Source organism: Salmo salar, chromosome 22, assembly GCF_965601325.2.
Source record: "Salmo salar chromosome 22, fSalSal1, whole genome shotgun sequence".
Taxonomy (NCBI): Eukaryota; Metazoa; Chordata; class Actinopteri; order Salmoniformes; family Salmonidae; genus Salmo; species Salmo salar.
Window position 1 is genome coordinate 49,302,182 of NC_138312.1, and position 20,014 is coordinate 49,322,195.

At 41.2% G+C, this 20,014-nt stretch overlaps 1 protein-coding gene across 1 annotated transcript; it reads right to left on the reverse strand.

The window, feature by feature from the left end:
- Positions 1-281: 281 nt before the first annotated feature.
- LOC106583615 (twist-related protein 2) lies at positions 282-12,347 on the reverse strand. Its single transcript, XM_014167999.3, has 2 exons — positions 10,455-12,347; positions 282-1,617 (listed from the first exon to the last, which is right to left on the reverse strand). The coding sequence occupies exon 1, from the start codon at positions 12,007-12,009 to the stop codon at positions 11,404-11,406; it is 606 nt and encodes a 201-aa protein (XP_014023474.1). The 5' UTR covers positions 12,010-12,347; the 3' UTR covers positions 282-1,617; positions 10,455-11,403.
- Between the last annotated feature and the right edge of the window lie 7,667 nt (positions 12,348-20,014).

Sequence of the window (20,014 nt, forward strand, 5' to 3'; positions counted from 1 at the left end):
TAATGTTGTCCTTACACCAAGCACTCAGCTATTTTGGGAATGTAAAAACGCATGACTTGGTAATGTAACAGTTTGACACAAATCTTGGCCTTGCATTGATACAAAAGGTATTGCAGTTCACTTATTTGTTATATATAACTTATAAGACATTGTCTTGCCCTCCAATGTACTCTGTTATACATAATGTACTCTGTCATTGTGTGCATAGTGTTAGAAGAGTTGCTTCAAGACAGAAAGATAGAAAGTGTCTTTGAAAATTGTTTTGATCAGACTTTCAGTGGTATTTTATCAAAACTGTTTTTATTATTTTCCACAGGAGCTCATGTAATGAAACGCTGGTGACAAACAATCTGCAAAGATATTCCCACTACCTACCATTACCCAGCAGCAACAAAATCAGAATTTATCACATTGTAAAAAAGTACAGTTTACAATTTTCATTACACTCTCAAATTACTGATAGCATATTGCAGTATTTCCTTAAAAGTATCTTAAAAAGAAATTCCAATGGATTACTACACTTACAATATTCAAACTATTTTTTTTATCTTTCATTTAAAAGTACTACACTGTTACTTAAAACTATAAGTACAATGTTACTTAAAACTATAAGTACAATGTTACTTAAAACTATAAGTACAATGTTATTTGTATATACAACAATGTACAATGTCACTCCTAATTGTATATTTACTTTAATTAAGAGTGTCCAAAGAATATGTAATATGTTACTCTGATCATACTGTATTATCACGTAGTTGTTTTGCATATTAAGTTTTCATACTTAATCTATCACAGACCTTAGGTTTAGTGGAATCTATCCACTATGTCTAATCTAACCATAATCTGTGCATGCGACAAAACTGTGTGTACTACTGTACTCATGTGTTGTAGAGTGCCAGCATAGATTATCGCTTATTACTTACTCTGATATAAAGTCATTGTAATGTAAAATGTAACCTTTATGAATAATCAATTAGCATATGCCCATGCTAAGTGCCACTCTTTATGAAGGGACATAATGCAAACGGAGAAATACATGAACACAGGCAACAGACAAATCAAGCAGATACGTTTATACAACTGTTGGAAACATGGCAGGCTCCTGTGACTTTTCCTACCCATCAAATGGAGGTGGAAGAGCCTACAATTATTAGCTTATTAGCATCTTTGCTGTAAACATTCATTGGGCTGGGACCACCAGCTATCCATCCCTTTGGCATCATTATTATGGCCATTATTGTAATTATCATGATCGTAAGTCATCTCAGTTGTCAAAGAATCTTCCTCTGTGGAGTCTTTGAAGTGGTGTCTAAATGTTGGATCTTCGTCATGCCTCAGTGACAGTCACATACTGTAGTAGAGCATTATAAAACGGTCTGTCTGTCTGTCAGGCTGCATTATAATACTGTCTGTCTGTCAGGCTGCAAAAGGAGAGTCGACTGGATATCTGTCCTTAAACCGAAGCATGTGTCCGCTCCAATGTCCATGTCTGTGGGCCAGGGCTTCCGAAGAAGGAGCGATGGGGTATGCCGGGGGGGGGGGGGGGGGGGGGACGACGACACACGACAGACCTTTTCAGATGTAAAGAGCAGTCCATTCGTTAGGTGTCTTGTCCTAAAAGGAGAAATAAAAAGAAACAGTGACCTGATGCAAGTAACAAATGTTTTAGTTTGTTCACTGAAGAGACAGACATTGATGTGCATATTTTTGTCAATATAGGAAAATAATATATATAGAAGTCGCTAATGTGTAGTGTGTGCAAGTCGTTTTCCCAAACACACATAAACCAGCAAACAAAGCTAATTCCTCTCACATAGTGTAGAACAAAGCCCACAGTGCTTAACTTCTGCTTGTTTAACAAGCAAATATTTCATCTGGAGATTTCTCAATTGTCTGTAATTACAGTGCAGCTTTCCATGCTGAGAGAGAGAGAGAGAGAGAGAGAGAGAGAGAAAGAATGAGAGTGAAAAAGAGTGAAAGAGAAGAGAGCAAGAGAAAGAAAGCTATCCAGTTAGCATGTGTGTTTGTGGGTGTCCTGTGACTACACCATAATACACAAATTGACAGGAATTTCTTGCTTTCTTGTGTACCAAACGGGGGTATGATACAGCAGCGAATAACAAGTTGTGATCTTAGCGTCACTTTGGACTAAAGTACAGTAGATCCCCTCCTACTGACTGGATTTGGGCAGAGCCTCCTTGGCATTTCTTTATCTCTCTCTCTCGCTCTCTCTAGCAAAATGAAAATGTAAGTGTGGTTGATTTACAAAGAAGCAACTGATGCAGTACTAGGTACACACACACACACACACACACACACACACACACACACACACACACACACACACACACACCACACACACACACACACACACACACACACACACACACACACACACACACACACACACACACACACACACACACACACACACACACACACTTGGACAGGAGCATTTTAGTCTTCATTGACCTCATCTGTAAGGTTTCTGAGACAGAAGCCTACTCATGTTAGGGATAGTTCTGCAAAATATTACATACTTAGATATGTGTTTCCTCTCTAAATATGTAACTTCTCTGAACTATCCCTTTAACACATAGATAAATATAAATGCAACATGTAAAGTGTTGGACCCATGTTTCATCATCTGAAATAAAAGACCCCAGAAATGTTCCATACGCACAACAAGAGCTTATTTCGCTCAAATTGTGTGAACAAATCTGTTTATATCCCTGTTAGTGAGCATTTCTCCTTTACCAAGATAATCCATCCACCTGACAGGTGTGGCATATCAACAAGCTGATTAAACAGCATGATCATTACACAGGTGCACCTTGGGCTGCGGGCAATAAAAGGCCACTCTAACATGTGCAGTTTTGTCACACTACTCAATGCCACAAGTTTTGAGGAAGGGTGCAATTGGCATGCTGACTGTAGGAATGTCCACTAGAGCTGTTGGGGGAGAATTTAATGCTAATTTCTCTACCCAAACCCAGAACTCTGTGATGCACTACGTGTTAAACCCAGAACTCTGTGATGCAATACGTGTCAATGCCAGAACTCTGTGATGCACTACTTGTCAAACCCAAAGTATAGAACTCTGTGATGACCTACATGTCAAACCCAGAACTCTGTGATGCACTACATGTCAAACCCAGAACTCTGTGATGCACTACATGTCAAACCCAAAGTATAGAACTCTGTGATGTAATACATGTCAAATCCAGAAATCTGTGATGCACTACATGTCAAACCCAGAACTCTGTGATGCACTACATGTCAAACCCAGAACTCTGGGATGCACTACATGTCAAATCCAGAACTCTGTGATGCACTACATGTCAAACCCAGAACTCTGTGATGCACTACGTGTCAAACCCAGAACTCTGGGATGCACTACATGTCAAATCCAGAACTCTGGGATGCACTACATGTCAAACCCAGAACTCTGTGATGCACTACATGTCAAACCCAAAGTATAGAACTCTGTGATGCACTACATGTCAAACCCAGAACTTTGTGATGCACTACATGTCAAACCCAGAACTCTGTGATGCACTACATGTCAAACCCAAAGTATAGAACTCTGTGATGCACTACATGTCAAACCCAGAACTCTGTGATGCACTACGTGTCAAACCCAGAACTCTGTGATGCACTACGTGTCAAACCCAGAACTCTGGGATGCACTACATGTCAAATCCAGAACTCTGGGATGCACTACATGTCAAACCCAGAACACTGTGATGCACTACATGTCAAACCCAAAACTCTGTGATGCACTACATGTCAAACCCAGAACTCTGTGATGCACTACATGTCAAACCCAAAGTATAGAACTCTGTGATGCACTACATGTCAAACCCAGAACTCTGTGATGCACTACATGTCAAACCCAGAACTCTGTGATGCACTACGTGTCAAACCCAGAACTCTGTGATGCACTACGTGTCAAACCCAGAACTCTGTGATGCACTATGTGTCAAACCCAGAACTCTGTGATGCACTACGTGTCAAACCCAGAACTCTGTGATGCACTACATGTCAAAGCCAGAACTCTGTGATGCACTACATGTCAAACCCAGAACTATGTGATGCACTACATGTCAAACCCAGAACTCTGTGATGCTCTACGTGGTAAACCCAGAACTCTGTGATGCACTACGTGTCAAACCCAGAACTCTGTGATGCTCTACGTGTTAAACCCAGAACTCTGTGATGTACTATGTGTCAAACCCAGAACTCTGTGATGCACTACATGTCAAATCCAGAACTCTGTGATGCACTACATGTCAAATCCAGAACTCTGTGATGTACTATGTGTCAAACCCAGAACTCTGTGATGCACTACATGTCAAACTCAGAACTCTGTGATGTACTATGTGTCAAACCCAGAACTCTGTGATGTACTATGTGTCAAACCCAGAACTCTGTGATGCACTACATGTCAAACTCAGAACTCTGTGATGCACTACATGTCAAACCCAGAACTCTGTGATGTACTATGTGTCAAACCCAGAACTCTGTGATGCACTACATGTCAAACCCAGAACTCTGTGACACACCATGTGTCAAATCCAGAACTCTGTGATGCACTACATGTCAAACCCAGAACTCTGTGATGCACTACGTGTCAAACCCAGAACTCTGTGATGCACTACGTGTCAAACCCAGAACTCTGGGATGCACTACATGTCAAATCCAGAACTCTGGGATGCACTACATGTCAAACCCAGAACACTGTGATGCACTACATGTCAAACCCAAAACTCTGTGATGCACTACATGTCAAACCCAGAACTCTGTGATGCACTACATGTCAAACCCAAAGTATAGAACTCTGTGATGCACTACATGTCAAACCCAGAACTCTGTGATGCACTACGTGTCAAACCCAGAACTCTGTGACACACCATGTGTCAAATCCAGAACTCTGTGATGCACTACATGTCAAAGCCAGTACTCTGTTGTGCTCTAAGTGTCAAACCCAGAACTCTGTGATGCACTACATGTCAAACCCAGAACTCTGTGATGCACTACATGTCAAAGCCAGTACTCTGTTGTGCTCTAAGTGTCAAACCCAGAACTCTGTGATGCACTATGTGCACTACATCCACACTACAGCTGTTGGAACAGCCCAGCCCATGCAACACATATATCCATCCAGCACCTGCTCAAGCATCAGCTCAAAGTTCAAACCCCTAACACTAAAGATGAGTAGCAAAAGCCCACAACTCTTGGAACCATCGGCCTGTTTGCAAGGCTCTGAAGCTCTTAAAAGCCAGATGTGCCACAGAGGATCTATAACAGCTGGTCCTAGATCAGTGCAAAGTAACTGCAACTGCAACCCTCAAACACATGCAGAGCCAGAGGTTCCGGCAGAGGAAAGAACAGTGACAGCCCTTTAATTGAAGAATAAGCAGAGTTGAGCGCCACTTGTTGTTGCCAGGTTAAATACAGCAGCGTATTCTAAATCACACACACACACACATGAACCCAGCAACACGCACATCTGCATTTACACACACATATACACACATCCACTTAAATACACACACACATGCTACACACACACACAAATGCAACCAACAACACACACATCCATATAAAACAGCCAGACAAATGCACCCAATATGAACCCCTCATACAAACACACACTTTATCCAAACACTCGTTACACACACGAAAGAAGTTCCTAAACACATGCACGTTTCATTTACTGTAGGAAGGAATTTCAGTTTCCACAGTTCCGTTAGGAAGCAGAACAGTTCAGTAGATAACGTTAGGAAGCAGAACAGTTCAGTAGATAACGTTAGGAAGCAGAACAGTTCAGTAGATAACGTTAGGAAGCAGAACAGTTCAGGAGATAACGTTAGGAAGCAGAACAGTTCAGTAGATAACGTTAGGAAGCAGAACAGTTCAGGAGATAACGTTAGGAAGCAGAACAGTTCAGTAGATAACGTTAGGAAGCAGAACAGTTCAGGAGATAACGTTAGGAAGCAGAACAGTTCAGTAGATAACGTTAAGAAGCAGAACAGTTCAGTGGATAACGTTAGGAAGCAGAACAGTTCAGGAGATAACGTTAGGAGGCAGAACAGTTCAGTAGATAACGTTAGGAAGCAGAACAGCTCAGTGGATAACGTTAGGAAGCAGAACAGTTCAGTGGATAACGTTAAGAAGCAGAACAGTTCAGTAGATAACGTTAGGAAGCAGAACAGTTAAGTGGATAACGTTAGGAAGCAGAACAGTTCAGTGGATAACGTTAGGAAGCAGAACAGTTCAGGAGATAACGTTAGGAAGCAGAACAGTTCAATAGATAACGTTAGGAAGCAGAACAGTTCAGTGGATAACGTTAGGAAGCAGAACAGTTCAGTGGATAACGTTAGGAAGCAGAACAGTTAAGTAGATAACCTTAGGAAGCAGAACAGTTCAGTGGATAACGTTAGGAAGCAGAACAGTTCAGGAGATAACGTTAGGAAGCAGAACAGTTCAGGAGATAACGTTAGGAAGCAGAACAGTTCAGGAGATAACGTTAGGAAGCAGAACAAGATGTAATGACTATGCTTCTCTTCAAAGATAGACTCATCTACATGTAGAGTTTGGGTTTCCAACCACAGTGGTGGAACCTTCAAAGTCTGGCTTTTGATGCTGCTGAGGATGTTATAGTAATGTAAAGGGAATACCAGGAGGCAGCACTACTAGTGCGTGTACGTGTGTACGTGTGTTTGTGTGTGTGTGCACGTGTGTGTGTTCTATTCAACATTTGTTTGTGAGTGTGTGTGTGATTGTCTTTAAGTGTGTTTTATGTATGGGCATTTGTACATGTGTGTACACATTTTATTTGAATGTTTCATGTTATGTTTGTATAACTTTGTTAGTATTTCTACTGAAAATGTGTGAGTGTGTGTGATTGTTCAAAACATTAGGAACCCCTCATTATGACGGATAGCCTCTGCTCCCTGCACCTCATCGTCCTTTCTTTGGCTCCTCGTTCTTTCCTACCTCTCCCTTTTAATCCTGTCTTCCTGATTCTCTTTGATGGGCTTTTCAGTTAGCTCACACTCATCTTTTATCTTTCAATAAAAGCTTATCTTCTAGGTTCTTATCTGCATTCAGAAGAGTGGCCGCTAATTCCGCCAAGTTTACTTTTTTTTTAAGAGACTGAGAGGAAAGGCAGATAACAAAAGCTAGAAATAGCATACACACACACACACACACACACACACACACACACACACACACACACACACACACACACACACACACACACACACACACACACACACACACACACACACACATGGATGTACACACACACACACATGGATGTACACACACACACGCACAAGGATGTACACACACACACATACACGTAAACACACAAGTATACACATGCCAGTGCATAGGCTACAAACACTGATACGAACGCATAAGAACTCCACATAAACAAGCACACACACATATACATTGGCTCACTCACACACACGCACCATCAAACTCTCCCCTGGCACACACACCTTCCTAATGCCTCACAACTGTTTCCAATCTAAAGGTTCCTGCTTGTCTGGGCCTCGGCAGACCCTGATTAGATGACACTGGATACAAGATCCTGAGGAGAAAGGGCAAGGCTACAGGGGAGAGGAGAGAGGGAGGGAATGAGGCAGGGAGGGAGGCAGGGCTGCTTTTTCTCTATCCCTCTCTTTTTTCGCCTGATATACCTGATATAACCTGATGTACCTGATTTAACCTGATGTACCTGATATACCTGATATAACCTGATATAACCTGATGTACCTGATATACCTGATATAACCTGATATAACCTGATATAACCTGATATACCTGATATACCTGATATAACCTGATATAACCTGATATAACCTGATATAACCTGATGTACCTGATATAACCTGATATAACCTGATGTACCTGATATACCTGATATAACCTGATATAACCTGATATAACCTGATGTACCTGATATACCTGATATAACCTGATATAACCTGATATAACCTGATATAACCTGATATAACCTGATGTACCTGATATACCTGATATATCTGATATAACCTGATATAACCTGATATAACCTGATATAACCTGATGTACCTGATTTAACCTGATATACCTGATATATCTGATATAACCTGATGTACCTGATATAACCTGATGTACCTGATATAACCTGATGTACCTGATATACCTGATATACCTGATATATCTGATATAACCTGATGTACCTGATATAACCTGATGTACCTGATATACCTGATATATCTGATATAACCTGATGTACCTGATATAACCTGATGTACCTGATATAACCTGATGTACCTGATATAACCTGATGTACCTGATATACCTGATATACCTGATATACCTGATATATCTGATATAACCTGATGTACCTGATATAACCTGATGTACCTGATATACCTGATATATCTGATATAACCTGATGTACCTGATATAACCTGATGTACCTGATTTGCCTGATATATCTGATATAACCTGATGTACCTGATATACCTTATATATCTGATATAACCTGATGTACCTGATATAACCTGATGTACCTGATTTAACCTGATGTACCTGATATACCTGATATATCTGATATAACCTGATGTACTTGATATAACCTGATGTACCTGATATAACCTGATGTACCTGATTTGCCTGATATAACTGTGCAGGACCCCGGTATCTGATAACACTAGAGAAAAAAAAAAAGCTTTTTCTGGTCTAGTCTGCCTGCTAGATAATGATCTGGATAAAAGAGTGAGTCAATGGTAAAACTACATGCAAATTTGAATCGCTCATTGATGTACTTAAAAACGTTTTAGAAAATATAATATGATATTATAAACATTAAAACATTTTTTAAATACATTATTAATCCACAGTGAAATGGTTATATTGTCACTATAACAATAATTTGACAATTTTCAGGTAGTGGGCTGCTGGTATTGGTTATGGCTGGTTGGGTTTAAATATTATGTAGAACACAGATAGCTAAATATTTCTGCCTAAAACTGTAAAATGATTTAGGATTATACTAGATTGCTACATATTACAATACAATGTTTCATTAAAATGCTATTTTCATGAAATACGACATTTCGTAACTGGAGCAACATTAGTGTAACTGAAGCATCATTTTTTTATGTTAGGAAATTTGATTGATATTACATCTTATGATGAAAGGACAGGATCTTTATAATAATTTGATGTGAATGAAAATAGTCTATTAAAGTGTTTGTTGTCAAAATTGTCAAACTGCACACCATATGTTTTATCTAAAATAAGAAAGCAAATTGAATATTGTAATTATGATTCCGCATTACTAGATGTTTTTATTTGTAATTTAGGCTATTATACAATACTACAATTTCCTAATTTGTCATTCTGTTTTAACTATATTATTACTTTTAATTATGTTACAGAAAAATATATTTTGTTTAAATAGTTAATCAATAGTTACAAACATACATACTCATGCACATGGGCACTGGACATGTGACAGTCAGATATTTATCAAATGCGTTTCCCTACTGATCCATTGGGAATAGGCTTTTCCTATTTATTAATAGCATAATGCATTTTAACATATTCAAATAAAGACTCATACTCTTTCCCACTTCAACAAATAAAAACATATTTCCTTAAATGAAGATGCAATATCTGAATTTTAAAGAGAAGGTGAAAGCAAGAAAAACTCACTTTTCTAAACATTCCGGAGTAGGAAATTCTGATTTGTTTGGGAATGTTTAATCAGGTTAGCTTGCTATCCCATCAATCACCCTAAAGGGTCACATTGATCAGTTAAATTAGAAAAGGCATATTGACATTTGTTCGATGCACAGATATGTCAGATGGTTCTGCTTTTCTAACCTGTGAATTATAACATATGTTCTCATCATTGTTGTCACGAACATTCATAAAATAAATACTTAAAAGTAAACCATTACTACATGGTCAACCAATTGAAACAACAAAGTAAAATGAAAAATATTTGCAGTACATGGTGTTTCCATAATACCAATAAGCTCTGGATAACATGCCCGTAATACCTGTAGACTGATCAGTACGTTCAACTTCCTTGTCACTAGTGTTGCTAGTCTGGGCCTGGTTTCCCCTTAACGATGGAGCTAAGTTACGAGTGTGTTCAAGTGCAACGTTAGCAACGATTGTTTTGGGAAACAGCTTGCAGATTCAACGATGCTCCTGTAAAGGTTTTAACGATCATCATGCTTTTGGGAAAGCACAGAGGCTCTGGCTGTTTGGCCATATGTGACACATGTTTGTGTGTGTGTGTGTGTGTGTGTGTGTGTGTGTGTGTGTGTGTGTGTGTGTGTGTGTGTGTGTGTGTGTGTGTGTGTGTGTGTGTGTGTGTGTGTGTGTGTGTGTGTGTGTGTGTGTGTGTTCGTGCATGTTTTTAAACATACCTGCAGGGGTGTACCATAGAGTTGTGGAGTTGTGGCTAAATTGTTAGGCGGCATACAGGGGCATTTGAGGTGGAAAGGGGGGTTGGGGGGGCAAAGGTCGAAGGGTGAATGGGTACAGTGGGAGTGACGGGGCAGTGGGTAAGTTGAGTGATGGGGCAGTGGGTAAGTTGAGTGATGGGGCAGTGGGTAAGGTGAGTGATGGAGCAGTGGACGATTAGAGGAATGAGATGGGAGGGTAAGCAAAGAACAGTTTGAAGAACAGTAGAGAATAGAGAATAATGAAGAGAGGGAGGTAGTGGGTTAGGAGGAAACAGTGACACTGTGTTTTGGCTTGAAGGAGGGCCAGAGATAGTAGCTTAAGGGAGGCCGTGGATGGTGAGGTTACAGGGTACAGAGAGAGTGGGTTAGGGGAGGCCAGGATTGGTAGGGTTAGGGGGTACAGAGATAGTGGTTTATGGGAGGCCAGGGATGGTGGGGTTACAGGGTACAGGGTACAGAGATAGTGGGTTAGGGGAGGACAGGGATGGTGGGGTTACAGGGTACAGAGATAGTGGTTTAGGGGAGGACAGGGATGGTGGGGTTACAGGGTACAGAGATAGTGGGTTAGGGGAGGACAGGGATGGTGAGGTTACAGGGTACAGAGATAGTGGGTTAGGGGAGGCCAGGGATGGTGGGGTTACAGGGTACAGAGATAGTGGTTTAGGGGAGGACAGGGATGGTGGGGTTACAGGGTACAGAGATAGTGGGTTAGGGGAGGACAGGGATGGTGAGGTTACAGGGTACAGAGATAGTGGGTTAGGGGAGGCCAGGGATGGTGGGGTTACAGGGTACAGAGATAGTGGGTTAGGGGAGGCCAGGGATGGTGGGGTTAGGCAGTACAAGAAGGAAGGGGCAGAGAAAGTAAGGTTAAGACAGAGCAGGACGCGCAGAGCAGGATGGAGAGGGGACACTAGTGGCTGGCAGACATTGCCCAGGCACCCTCCATCCTCCAGACGGAAAAGGCGTAGCTGAGGCGTTCGTGGGCCAGGTAGTTGCAGCTAGCCAGCTTGGCATCCATCTCATCACTCTGCAGCACCTGGTACAGGAAGTCGATGTAGCGTGACGCCAGTTTCAGGATCTGGATCTTGCTAAGTTTGTCGGATGGCAGAGTGGGGATGATCTTACGCAGCGAGGCGAAGGCGTCGTTCAGCGACTGCGTGCGCTGGCGCTCGCGAACATTGGCGATCACTCGCTGCGTGTGCAGGTCCTCGAAGGGCTCGCCGCCCGGGCTCAAACCGAGGCCGCTGGAGCTCAGCATAGATGGGGCCACGCACACCACCGACGTGGGGGAGCTCTGTTGCTTCTTCTGCCGCTTTGGCCCCGACGGAACCAGGCAGTTGGGGCTCCCGCTGACCACGGCCCTCTCCTCGGCCCGACCCAAACTGTCCTTCTTGGGGTACGGCACCCGCTTTCGCCCCCCCGTTGGCCCACTCTTCTTGGAGCCCCTCTCCAGCTCCTCCTCGCTGGCCCCCAGCCCCCCCTCAGGGGAGTTGGCGCAGGAAACCTCCTCGCGCATAGCCACCTCCCTCTCAGGACACCGTCCTTCTTCCCTTTCCAAGGCAGGCTGGTTTTTGCTCTTCGTTCCTCTCTCTCTTTCCCTCTATTTCTCTTCTTCAGACAGCCGTGTGGGAAGTTCTGGTAGAGACACACAGGCTTAGAAGTTTCGTCTTCTTCCTCCAGTGAAGGACGATGAGTGATACGCTTCACGCTTCTAAACTGCAAACTGTTGAAGATCCATAGGCTTTGGCTTTACTCCCAGTCAGTCAGAAAGCTCTGTCTCTTTCCTGTGCCTCTGTGGTGAATTCCTCACCTCTAGTTTCCCATCTCCTCAACCCGTGTGCAGAACAACAACAAACCATCTACTTCGCCGTGCTACCTCCCATGCTTTTATACCCGCCCCGCAAACTAGGGGCCTGCAGGCAGCTGCGATTGGTCAGAACCAGCTTCTTAGGGTGTGGTTTGGAAGCAGGAAGTGAGCTCGAGGTTGGTGGGTGGCTGGGAAGGGGGTAAGTGGCCTTCTCAGCCAATTGCGAGAAGCCTTGCTAAAAGCTGCAGAAGTTGTCTGTGTCTTTATAGGTTCCAGATTTCTCCTGCTGGAGCACTCCTGTCATTCTCCCGCACCCGCTTGTCTGTCTGTCTGTCTGTCTGTCTCTCTCTCTTCTCATCAATTCATTACATGCTTCAAGGCTCATAGGTTTGTTGTGCACTTTGACTTCTAAGATATTAAAACATTTTTCTTTGTTGATTGTGGGGATTAGTACTGAATGAATGCGCTTGGTATGTTCAAGATTAAGTAGATGTAATATCTAAAAGTTTACAGTGAAAACCTTTTATGCATGATATCTCAAGGACTACTCCTTTTTTATAATAAAATAAAAATGTTATTATTTCTGAAATTAGAAAGAACAAGTGTGAGTTCACTGTGTCAGAAGTGATCTCTGTAATATTTATGTGGCATCCTTAATATCTATCACAAGACACTATAAAGACACATCCCTCACGCCAAGGGTCAATCCTCCAAGCTAGTCTGGGCCAAAAACATGTGGATTAACATTAGACAGATTTTCACTTTAAACAATAAACATTGTGATGTCACATTTCTGTTTAATAGTACCCAAATAGAAATGGCATCATGACAACTGGGATTATTCCTTTAAACCTTAAAACAATACTGCCACTGTGAATATACCTTTTGTTCAGTATAAAAATAGAAAATATGCCACAAAACCTAGTAAATGAAAATTGTATTTTCAACATACAGTATGTCATATGAAGAATTTTTTGAATAACTTTTCAAAACAGGTTTCCTATAGAAATAGAACAACTAGAATGAATGTCCTTATTTAAGCAATTCCATTTATATGCATTATCCACTGCAATCTCTATATGGGAGACATGTAGCCATGGCGACGGCCCATCGAGGACCCTAAATAACCCCTAACCCTGTGAGCTTGTGACCCCATCTCACTAAGGTGAGAGGGCTGCTAATTATGCCATCCATGCCCTCTGGTGGAGTAGACACATGTTCTCTCTCCACACCAGGAACCCAGGGGAACACACATCTGGTCCTGCAGGGACACACCACAAGGGACACACACATACACGCACACACACACACACACACACACACACACACAAATGCAATACAACTCCTAACCAATATCTGTAGACAATCTCCTGAAATGTAATCAAACATGATGCCTCGATAACTACACATTTATCAGTAGAAATGAATAGTTACTTCAAGTAATGTATATGAATTGTCATGTTATGTTATGACAGACTTTATATTAGTATTGATGGTTTTATCACAGGACACGAAGTGTGATTGCCTCTGCATTTGAAGGAGGTGAGTGGGCTTTTTTTTGGTGAACTTTATGAGTTTTATATAGCCATATACAAGAGAGCTGGGATCAACTACACTCAACTGCAATCAATCAACTCAAAAAATGTATTCCAGTCACTGAGATATTGAAGTGGAGGTTAGACTTAAGATGCAGGAATAAGCATGCATAACCCCCTTATGACTTAGAATCATCTCATATTGATCCCGACTAAACACCAAACAATTTGAGTCCGTTGAAATGTTATGTAGAGTGATAGCATATTATAAGCTTTATTATAAGACTTTATAAGGTCTCATGGATGTCTATCATGCGTTATAATGCTGTATGCAGGCAGACTTTAAATAAAGTGTTACCAAGTGGACAACACATTGGAATTATAACAGGCCTTATTTAAACAAAATGCCCTTTAATTTCAACCGAAATTCCCAAGTCAATTCCCAGATTAACTGGGAATTATAAATAAATTGTCTCCAACCTCCGGGTGGGGTTGCGAAGAAGGACAGGAAGCCCATTGTTGTGCGCTGGGCCGTCCGGAGCTAACCTTGGGGCTGCTTACCTTAGCAGAGCATGCCTCCATGCCACCATCATGGAAAGAATGAGCGAACGACAGGCTAACAGGAACAGCATGGAACGTGCACCCCTCGCACAGAACAGAGGGAAAAATATTGAGAGAGGGAGAGAGAATGGGAGATGAATAAAGAAATGGAAAAGAAAGGCAAAAAGAGAGAAAAAAGAAAGAAAGGAAGGAGAGGAAGAAAAAGTCCAAACAGAACCAGATGCAGGAGTGGGGAGGGTTGTTTGATCTCCCTCCTCATAGGCTGATTGATGTTGCACATTTCATTTCCTTGTCAGAGTCTTGACATAATGTTTCACTAAACACTCCGGACCCTTTTTTTCTTTTGACTTTTATTTTTGGGGGTTAATAATTAACCCCTCCTGTGGCTGCAAACAGACAGCACGATATCAAGAGGACGTGCATAGAAATGGCTTTGATATCAAAGAGGAGTATAGGCCATCGTAATGTGTACTTTAGGTTTTGCCCATATGTTATAGTCCGAACTGATCCGTAGTATTGAAATACTGTACTGGGGAAAGTGTATGTTGAAAGAGGAGGGACTTTTAAAGTTTTTAAGCAAAGAAAAAAATGATATTTCTTAAATCCATAATACTTGAATTTGGTTACTGCCTTCCTGTCAAGTTCTAAGAAAGTCTTGAGTAAAGACAGCTGATCAACGGCACAAGGATCTTCCATCATAAGTAAGCATTGAGTAACATGGGACCTGTTGAAAATGAGTCCTAGAATACACAGTTCACCAAACTTCTCACCTTAACAGATGGCTCATCCTCATCACGCTGTCTTGGAGTTAGTAGAATAATCAACTAATCACTAGTCCAGGGTCAGATATTTCCCCCTCCTTATGGATATGGTCAGGATTTGGCTGTGGGGTAATCTGATCTTAGATCTGTGGATAGTAAGGCACAAGCTTCTATCTACCACAAGCCTCTGTCTTGGAAAGAGTGCATTGCCCAGCACCCCTCCCCCTACCGCTGCTCCTCCATCCCTCCTCTGGAGCCCAGTGGGACACATGCAGACATCTGGGACCCATTTCCCCCCGTAGAGCAGGACTTCCTGTGGGGTATCAACCTAGCGGGGGTGGAGGGTGAGGGTGCATGGGGGTGAAGGACGGAGGTGCAGGACCGAGGGGGAAGGGTGATGTATATAGATATAGAGTATGGGTAGTAATGAGGGGTTGAGGGGTTTGAAGCTGGGAGAGAGGGCAGGTCTGGGGCCACTTCCATTCACTTCAACCGCCAGCAAGTCGCCTCAATCTGTTTGTGTGTATACATTAAAGATGTAACATTTCCATTTTCTCCCCTTTTCTTTTTGATGGCTGATGAAATTAAATCCATGTATTCTTATGGCAAATCTGGTCCTTCGAAACACACACACAAACAGGGATTGTCACTGTGCCGTGTTTGTGTGTGTGGGCAGAGCAATGCAGCACTAAAGAAAAAACCCCTGAAGGTATTTTTCTGTTGAGACAGATAAAAAAACAATCCTGCTTTAAAAGCATTTTTTCTCCTCCATTGCATGCTAATCTGTGTTATTTCAGTTTGCCTGAGACTTAACTCTCTATATTACGCTATAATTTATCATAATATTTAGTGCTCAAGCTTCCCTCAAATGTCCCTGCTTTCATGTGCAATTTGGCCAATATCCTGCACTGGCTCTGATTACAGTGTTTAAGTCCCAGGGTCCATCCATGGCACATTGCAAACAGTACCAGTGGAGTTCACAGCCAAGAAGAACTATATAGGGCACACTAGGCTAGCATGGCTAACTCCAGCTCACAGCCAAGCAGAACTATGTAGGGAAAGCTAGACTAGATTAGCATGGCTAAGTCCTCTACCCTCACACCTGTCAGGAAATGAGCGTAGACCGAACACGTGTGGAGAGACTTATCCACACCAGAAGTCCTATCATTACTTGACATACAGCACATTTAGCCAGCTAACACAGCCAGCTAACATTGCCTATTGGTATTGATATGTAGAACATGTAGATTTAGATCAAAGTTTGTGCAGGTTTCTAACTCGACGGTGTGCCAAAACCCATTCTGGGCCCTTCCAATAGATGGTGCATCCAACTGAGGTAACCTTAGGTCACAGACATGACAGTGATCTATTACTACCTCTCAAGGAGTAGGCGTGTCAGTAGATGCCCTGTTGCATTGAGTGGGTGGATCACACATGGATCAACTGGAGGTAGACATTAACATGAGCTGGGCATTCAATCTGGACGCAACTATGACTTCCAACTCTTCCAAACCAATCAGAGTGAACCCAGAAGTGGCGCAGCGGTCTAAGGTACTGTATTTCAGCGCTAGAGGTGTCCCTACAGATCCTGTTTTGATTCCAGGCTGTATCACAACTGGCTGTGATTGGGTGGTGCACAATTGGCCCAGCATTGTCTGGGTTAGAGTTTGGCTGAGGTAGGCTGTCATTGTAAATAATAATTTGTTCTTAACTGACTTTCCTAGTAAAATAAAAGATATCTCTGACCAGGCCCTCTGTACCACTGGTTGCAGAACAGAGCCATCCCACTGGGCAAAAAAATTGTTTCCACATCATTTCAACAAAAAAAGCTATGTGATGATGTTGAATCAATAAGGAAAACTGATTGGATTTGCAAAATGTCATCAACGTTAAGGGAATTTCTTCTTTTTTTCACCCAACTTTTAACCTAAATCCAATGTCATGATGACATTTTTATTTATTTCAAATTAAATTCACGTCAGTTAACAATTCAACCAAATGTAAATCAAAACTAGACTTTGAACTGATGTCTGTGCCCAGTGGGATTGTATCAGAAATATCAACATAACTCTGTAGCTATCTACAAAGCATAATCATTTCATGTCGAATCAATCCCCCTATTATTCCACTATAATTAGATGACCTTACCAAAGTTATGTTCGGCTAAGATATATATTTTTTATCCCCTGTTCTGATACTGGTTCTCCCTGCGAAGCCACAAAAAAAATGCTGCTGCCATGGCATATTGTATTATAAAACGTCAAATATGTGTCTCATAAAATATTTCCGATGTGAGGTTCTGTGGTCCACCGGTAGACTAACACAGTAAACAAAAGAGTTGGAGAGGCAAACATTGGTTGAACCTGAAGGTCGGGCATCTTACTGCACTGCAGCCAACTGAAGGGCTTAATCACCTGATGTTACTTGTAAAGAAAGTGAGAGAGAGAGAGAGAGAAAGTGAGAGAGAGAGAGAGAGAAAGTGAGAGAGAGAGAGAGAGAGAGAGAGAGAGAGAGAGAGAGAGAGAGGTACAGCAGTGAAAGAGAGGGAGAAGAAGACGAAAGAGAAAGGGTAAAATAAGCGAAAGTCCAGAGACAAGTTTCAGTTTGTAAATAAAACAGATAATTGCTATGGATATTGCTTAAATATCTGTGGGCTTTGTACTGCATTTTGCGGAAGTTCCTCGGGAATCATTTCTAAACTACCTTCTCCAAAATGCCAAAACGCCTTTTTAACGTCAAAGCAGCCATCTGGTTCTTTACTAATTCAAGATGTTTGCTTTTCATTCATGTTTTTTCCCCTCTTTACTTAATTTTTTTAAATAAATACTCATAAAACCAAAGTATCTTTGAGGCTGAATGGGTCTTTTCCTAATAGTATATTTTTTCCTCACAATTAATTTTCCTGTCACACAGATGTAGACTTACTTCCAAAACACACAACCAATATAGAATCTTGTTCATATTTAGACGGTTATATAAATAAATGTATAAATGTGTTCACCTTATAAAGAAGGCAATACCTATGGTATCATGTGGACATGGCCATATAAATTCTAGACTACCCCTACATAGATGCTACCACATTATGAAGTTTAAGTACAAGAAAAAGGTGAACAGGTTAAGGCTACTGTTACTGTACCATCTGCGCTGTATTATAGTGAAGAGTTAATCACTTCATTTTATGCATATGTCGTCATCGGCGGCTCATCAACATTTCAGGTGCAATTGCTGTTTGGCATTTAACAATAAGTTTGAAGTATGTCTGACAAAATGATTCAAATAAATCAAATACATGATGATCAAATATCCGATTATTAAACATTATTTGAATTCATTTGATTAAGATGTGTAGTGTGAAATGACACGTATAAGGTTTCACTTTTATCTTTGTTCTTTTTTTGTCAAAGAGAGGTTTTAAATATTTCTGTCTTTTTCAAGTTTACTCTCCTCTTTTCAGTTTCATTATCTCTACCAGTTAAGTTTACTCTCCTCTTTTCAGTTTCATTATCTCTACCAGTTAAGTTTACTCTCCTCTTTTCAGTTTCATTATCTCTACCAGTTAAGTTTACTCTCCTCTTTTCAGTTTCATTATCTCTACCAGTTAAGTGCTAGATGCTAGTGCTTTTCAGTTTCATTATCTCTACCAGTTAAGTGCTAGATGCTAGTGCTTTTCAGTTTCATTATCTCTACCAGTTAAGTGCTAGATGCTAGTGCTTTTCAGTTTCATTATCTCTACCAGTTAAGTGCTAGATGCTAGTGCTTTTCAGTTTCATTATCTCTACCAGTTAAGTGCTAGATGCTAGTGCTTTTCAGTTTCATTATCTCTACCAGTTAAGTGCTAGATGCTAGTGCTTTTCAGTTTCATTATCTCTACCAGTTAAGTGCTAGATGCTAGTGCTTTTCAGTTTCATTATCTCTACCAGTTAAGTGCTAGATGCTAGTGCTTTTCAGTTTCATTATCTCTACCAGTTAAGTGCTAGATGACTTCCTTCCTTGATTTCGCTGGAAAGGAGTCCCATAACAAAATGTAACCCCTCCCCTTTTTACATACCACACAAAAACACACACATTTTACAGCCTACAGTATAAACTATTTTGGTCCAAACCCTAAAGCTTGTTCATTGGAAAGTAACGAGACTTGTTTTTCAGTGTCTTAATGTAAAACGTTATAATAAGCGAGATACCATATTATTTTGTTTGTATGTCTACTTAACCACAACATTGCAATTAACTTGATACAAAATGACTCGGAGGGTTTGCAAACAAACCAATGTGATGCAATAAAGATATAGATGAGTGCAGCAAAACATAATGATGGTATCTCATAAAGGATCCCAGTTGAAGATACTTAATGATTAAATCATTGGTAGATCTCTGTGCTACCTTCACTCTATATGCTTTTCTATTTTGATATATAAAAAAATCTGTATTCAAATAGAAGTAGGCAATCTGCCAACATTTGCATCTGTTGCATCAATCACCTCACCAGAAAAAGTACTATACCAAGGTAACCAACATCTACATAGACATGTAATTTTACGTATTTTTCATATAAACTTCAAAGTCTCTTTTATCATACAGATGCCTAAACCGAGCCATATACCAAAAGTCCTTGCATCCCCCCCACCTCCCCTTTGAAGGAGCAAAATACAAATGTGGACGGATTGAATAATTGGCAAACTTCAAAGCGCAGGTTATTGCCCGAGCGTTTACTATTGCCTGTAGTGCTATGGAGTGTTTTCTTTTATAATGTGGGCTAGGTGAGAGGGAAAATGTCTGGCTCTACCTCAGTGTAAATCCCAGTCTAACGCTGGGGTCTGACCCGGCTGGCCTGAGCTAAATAAAAATGACAATGTT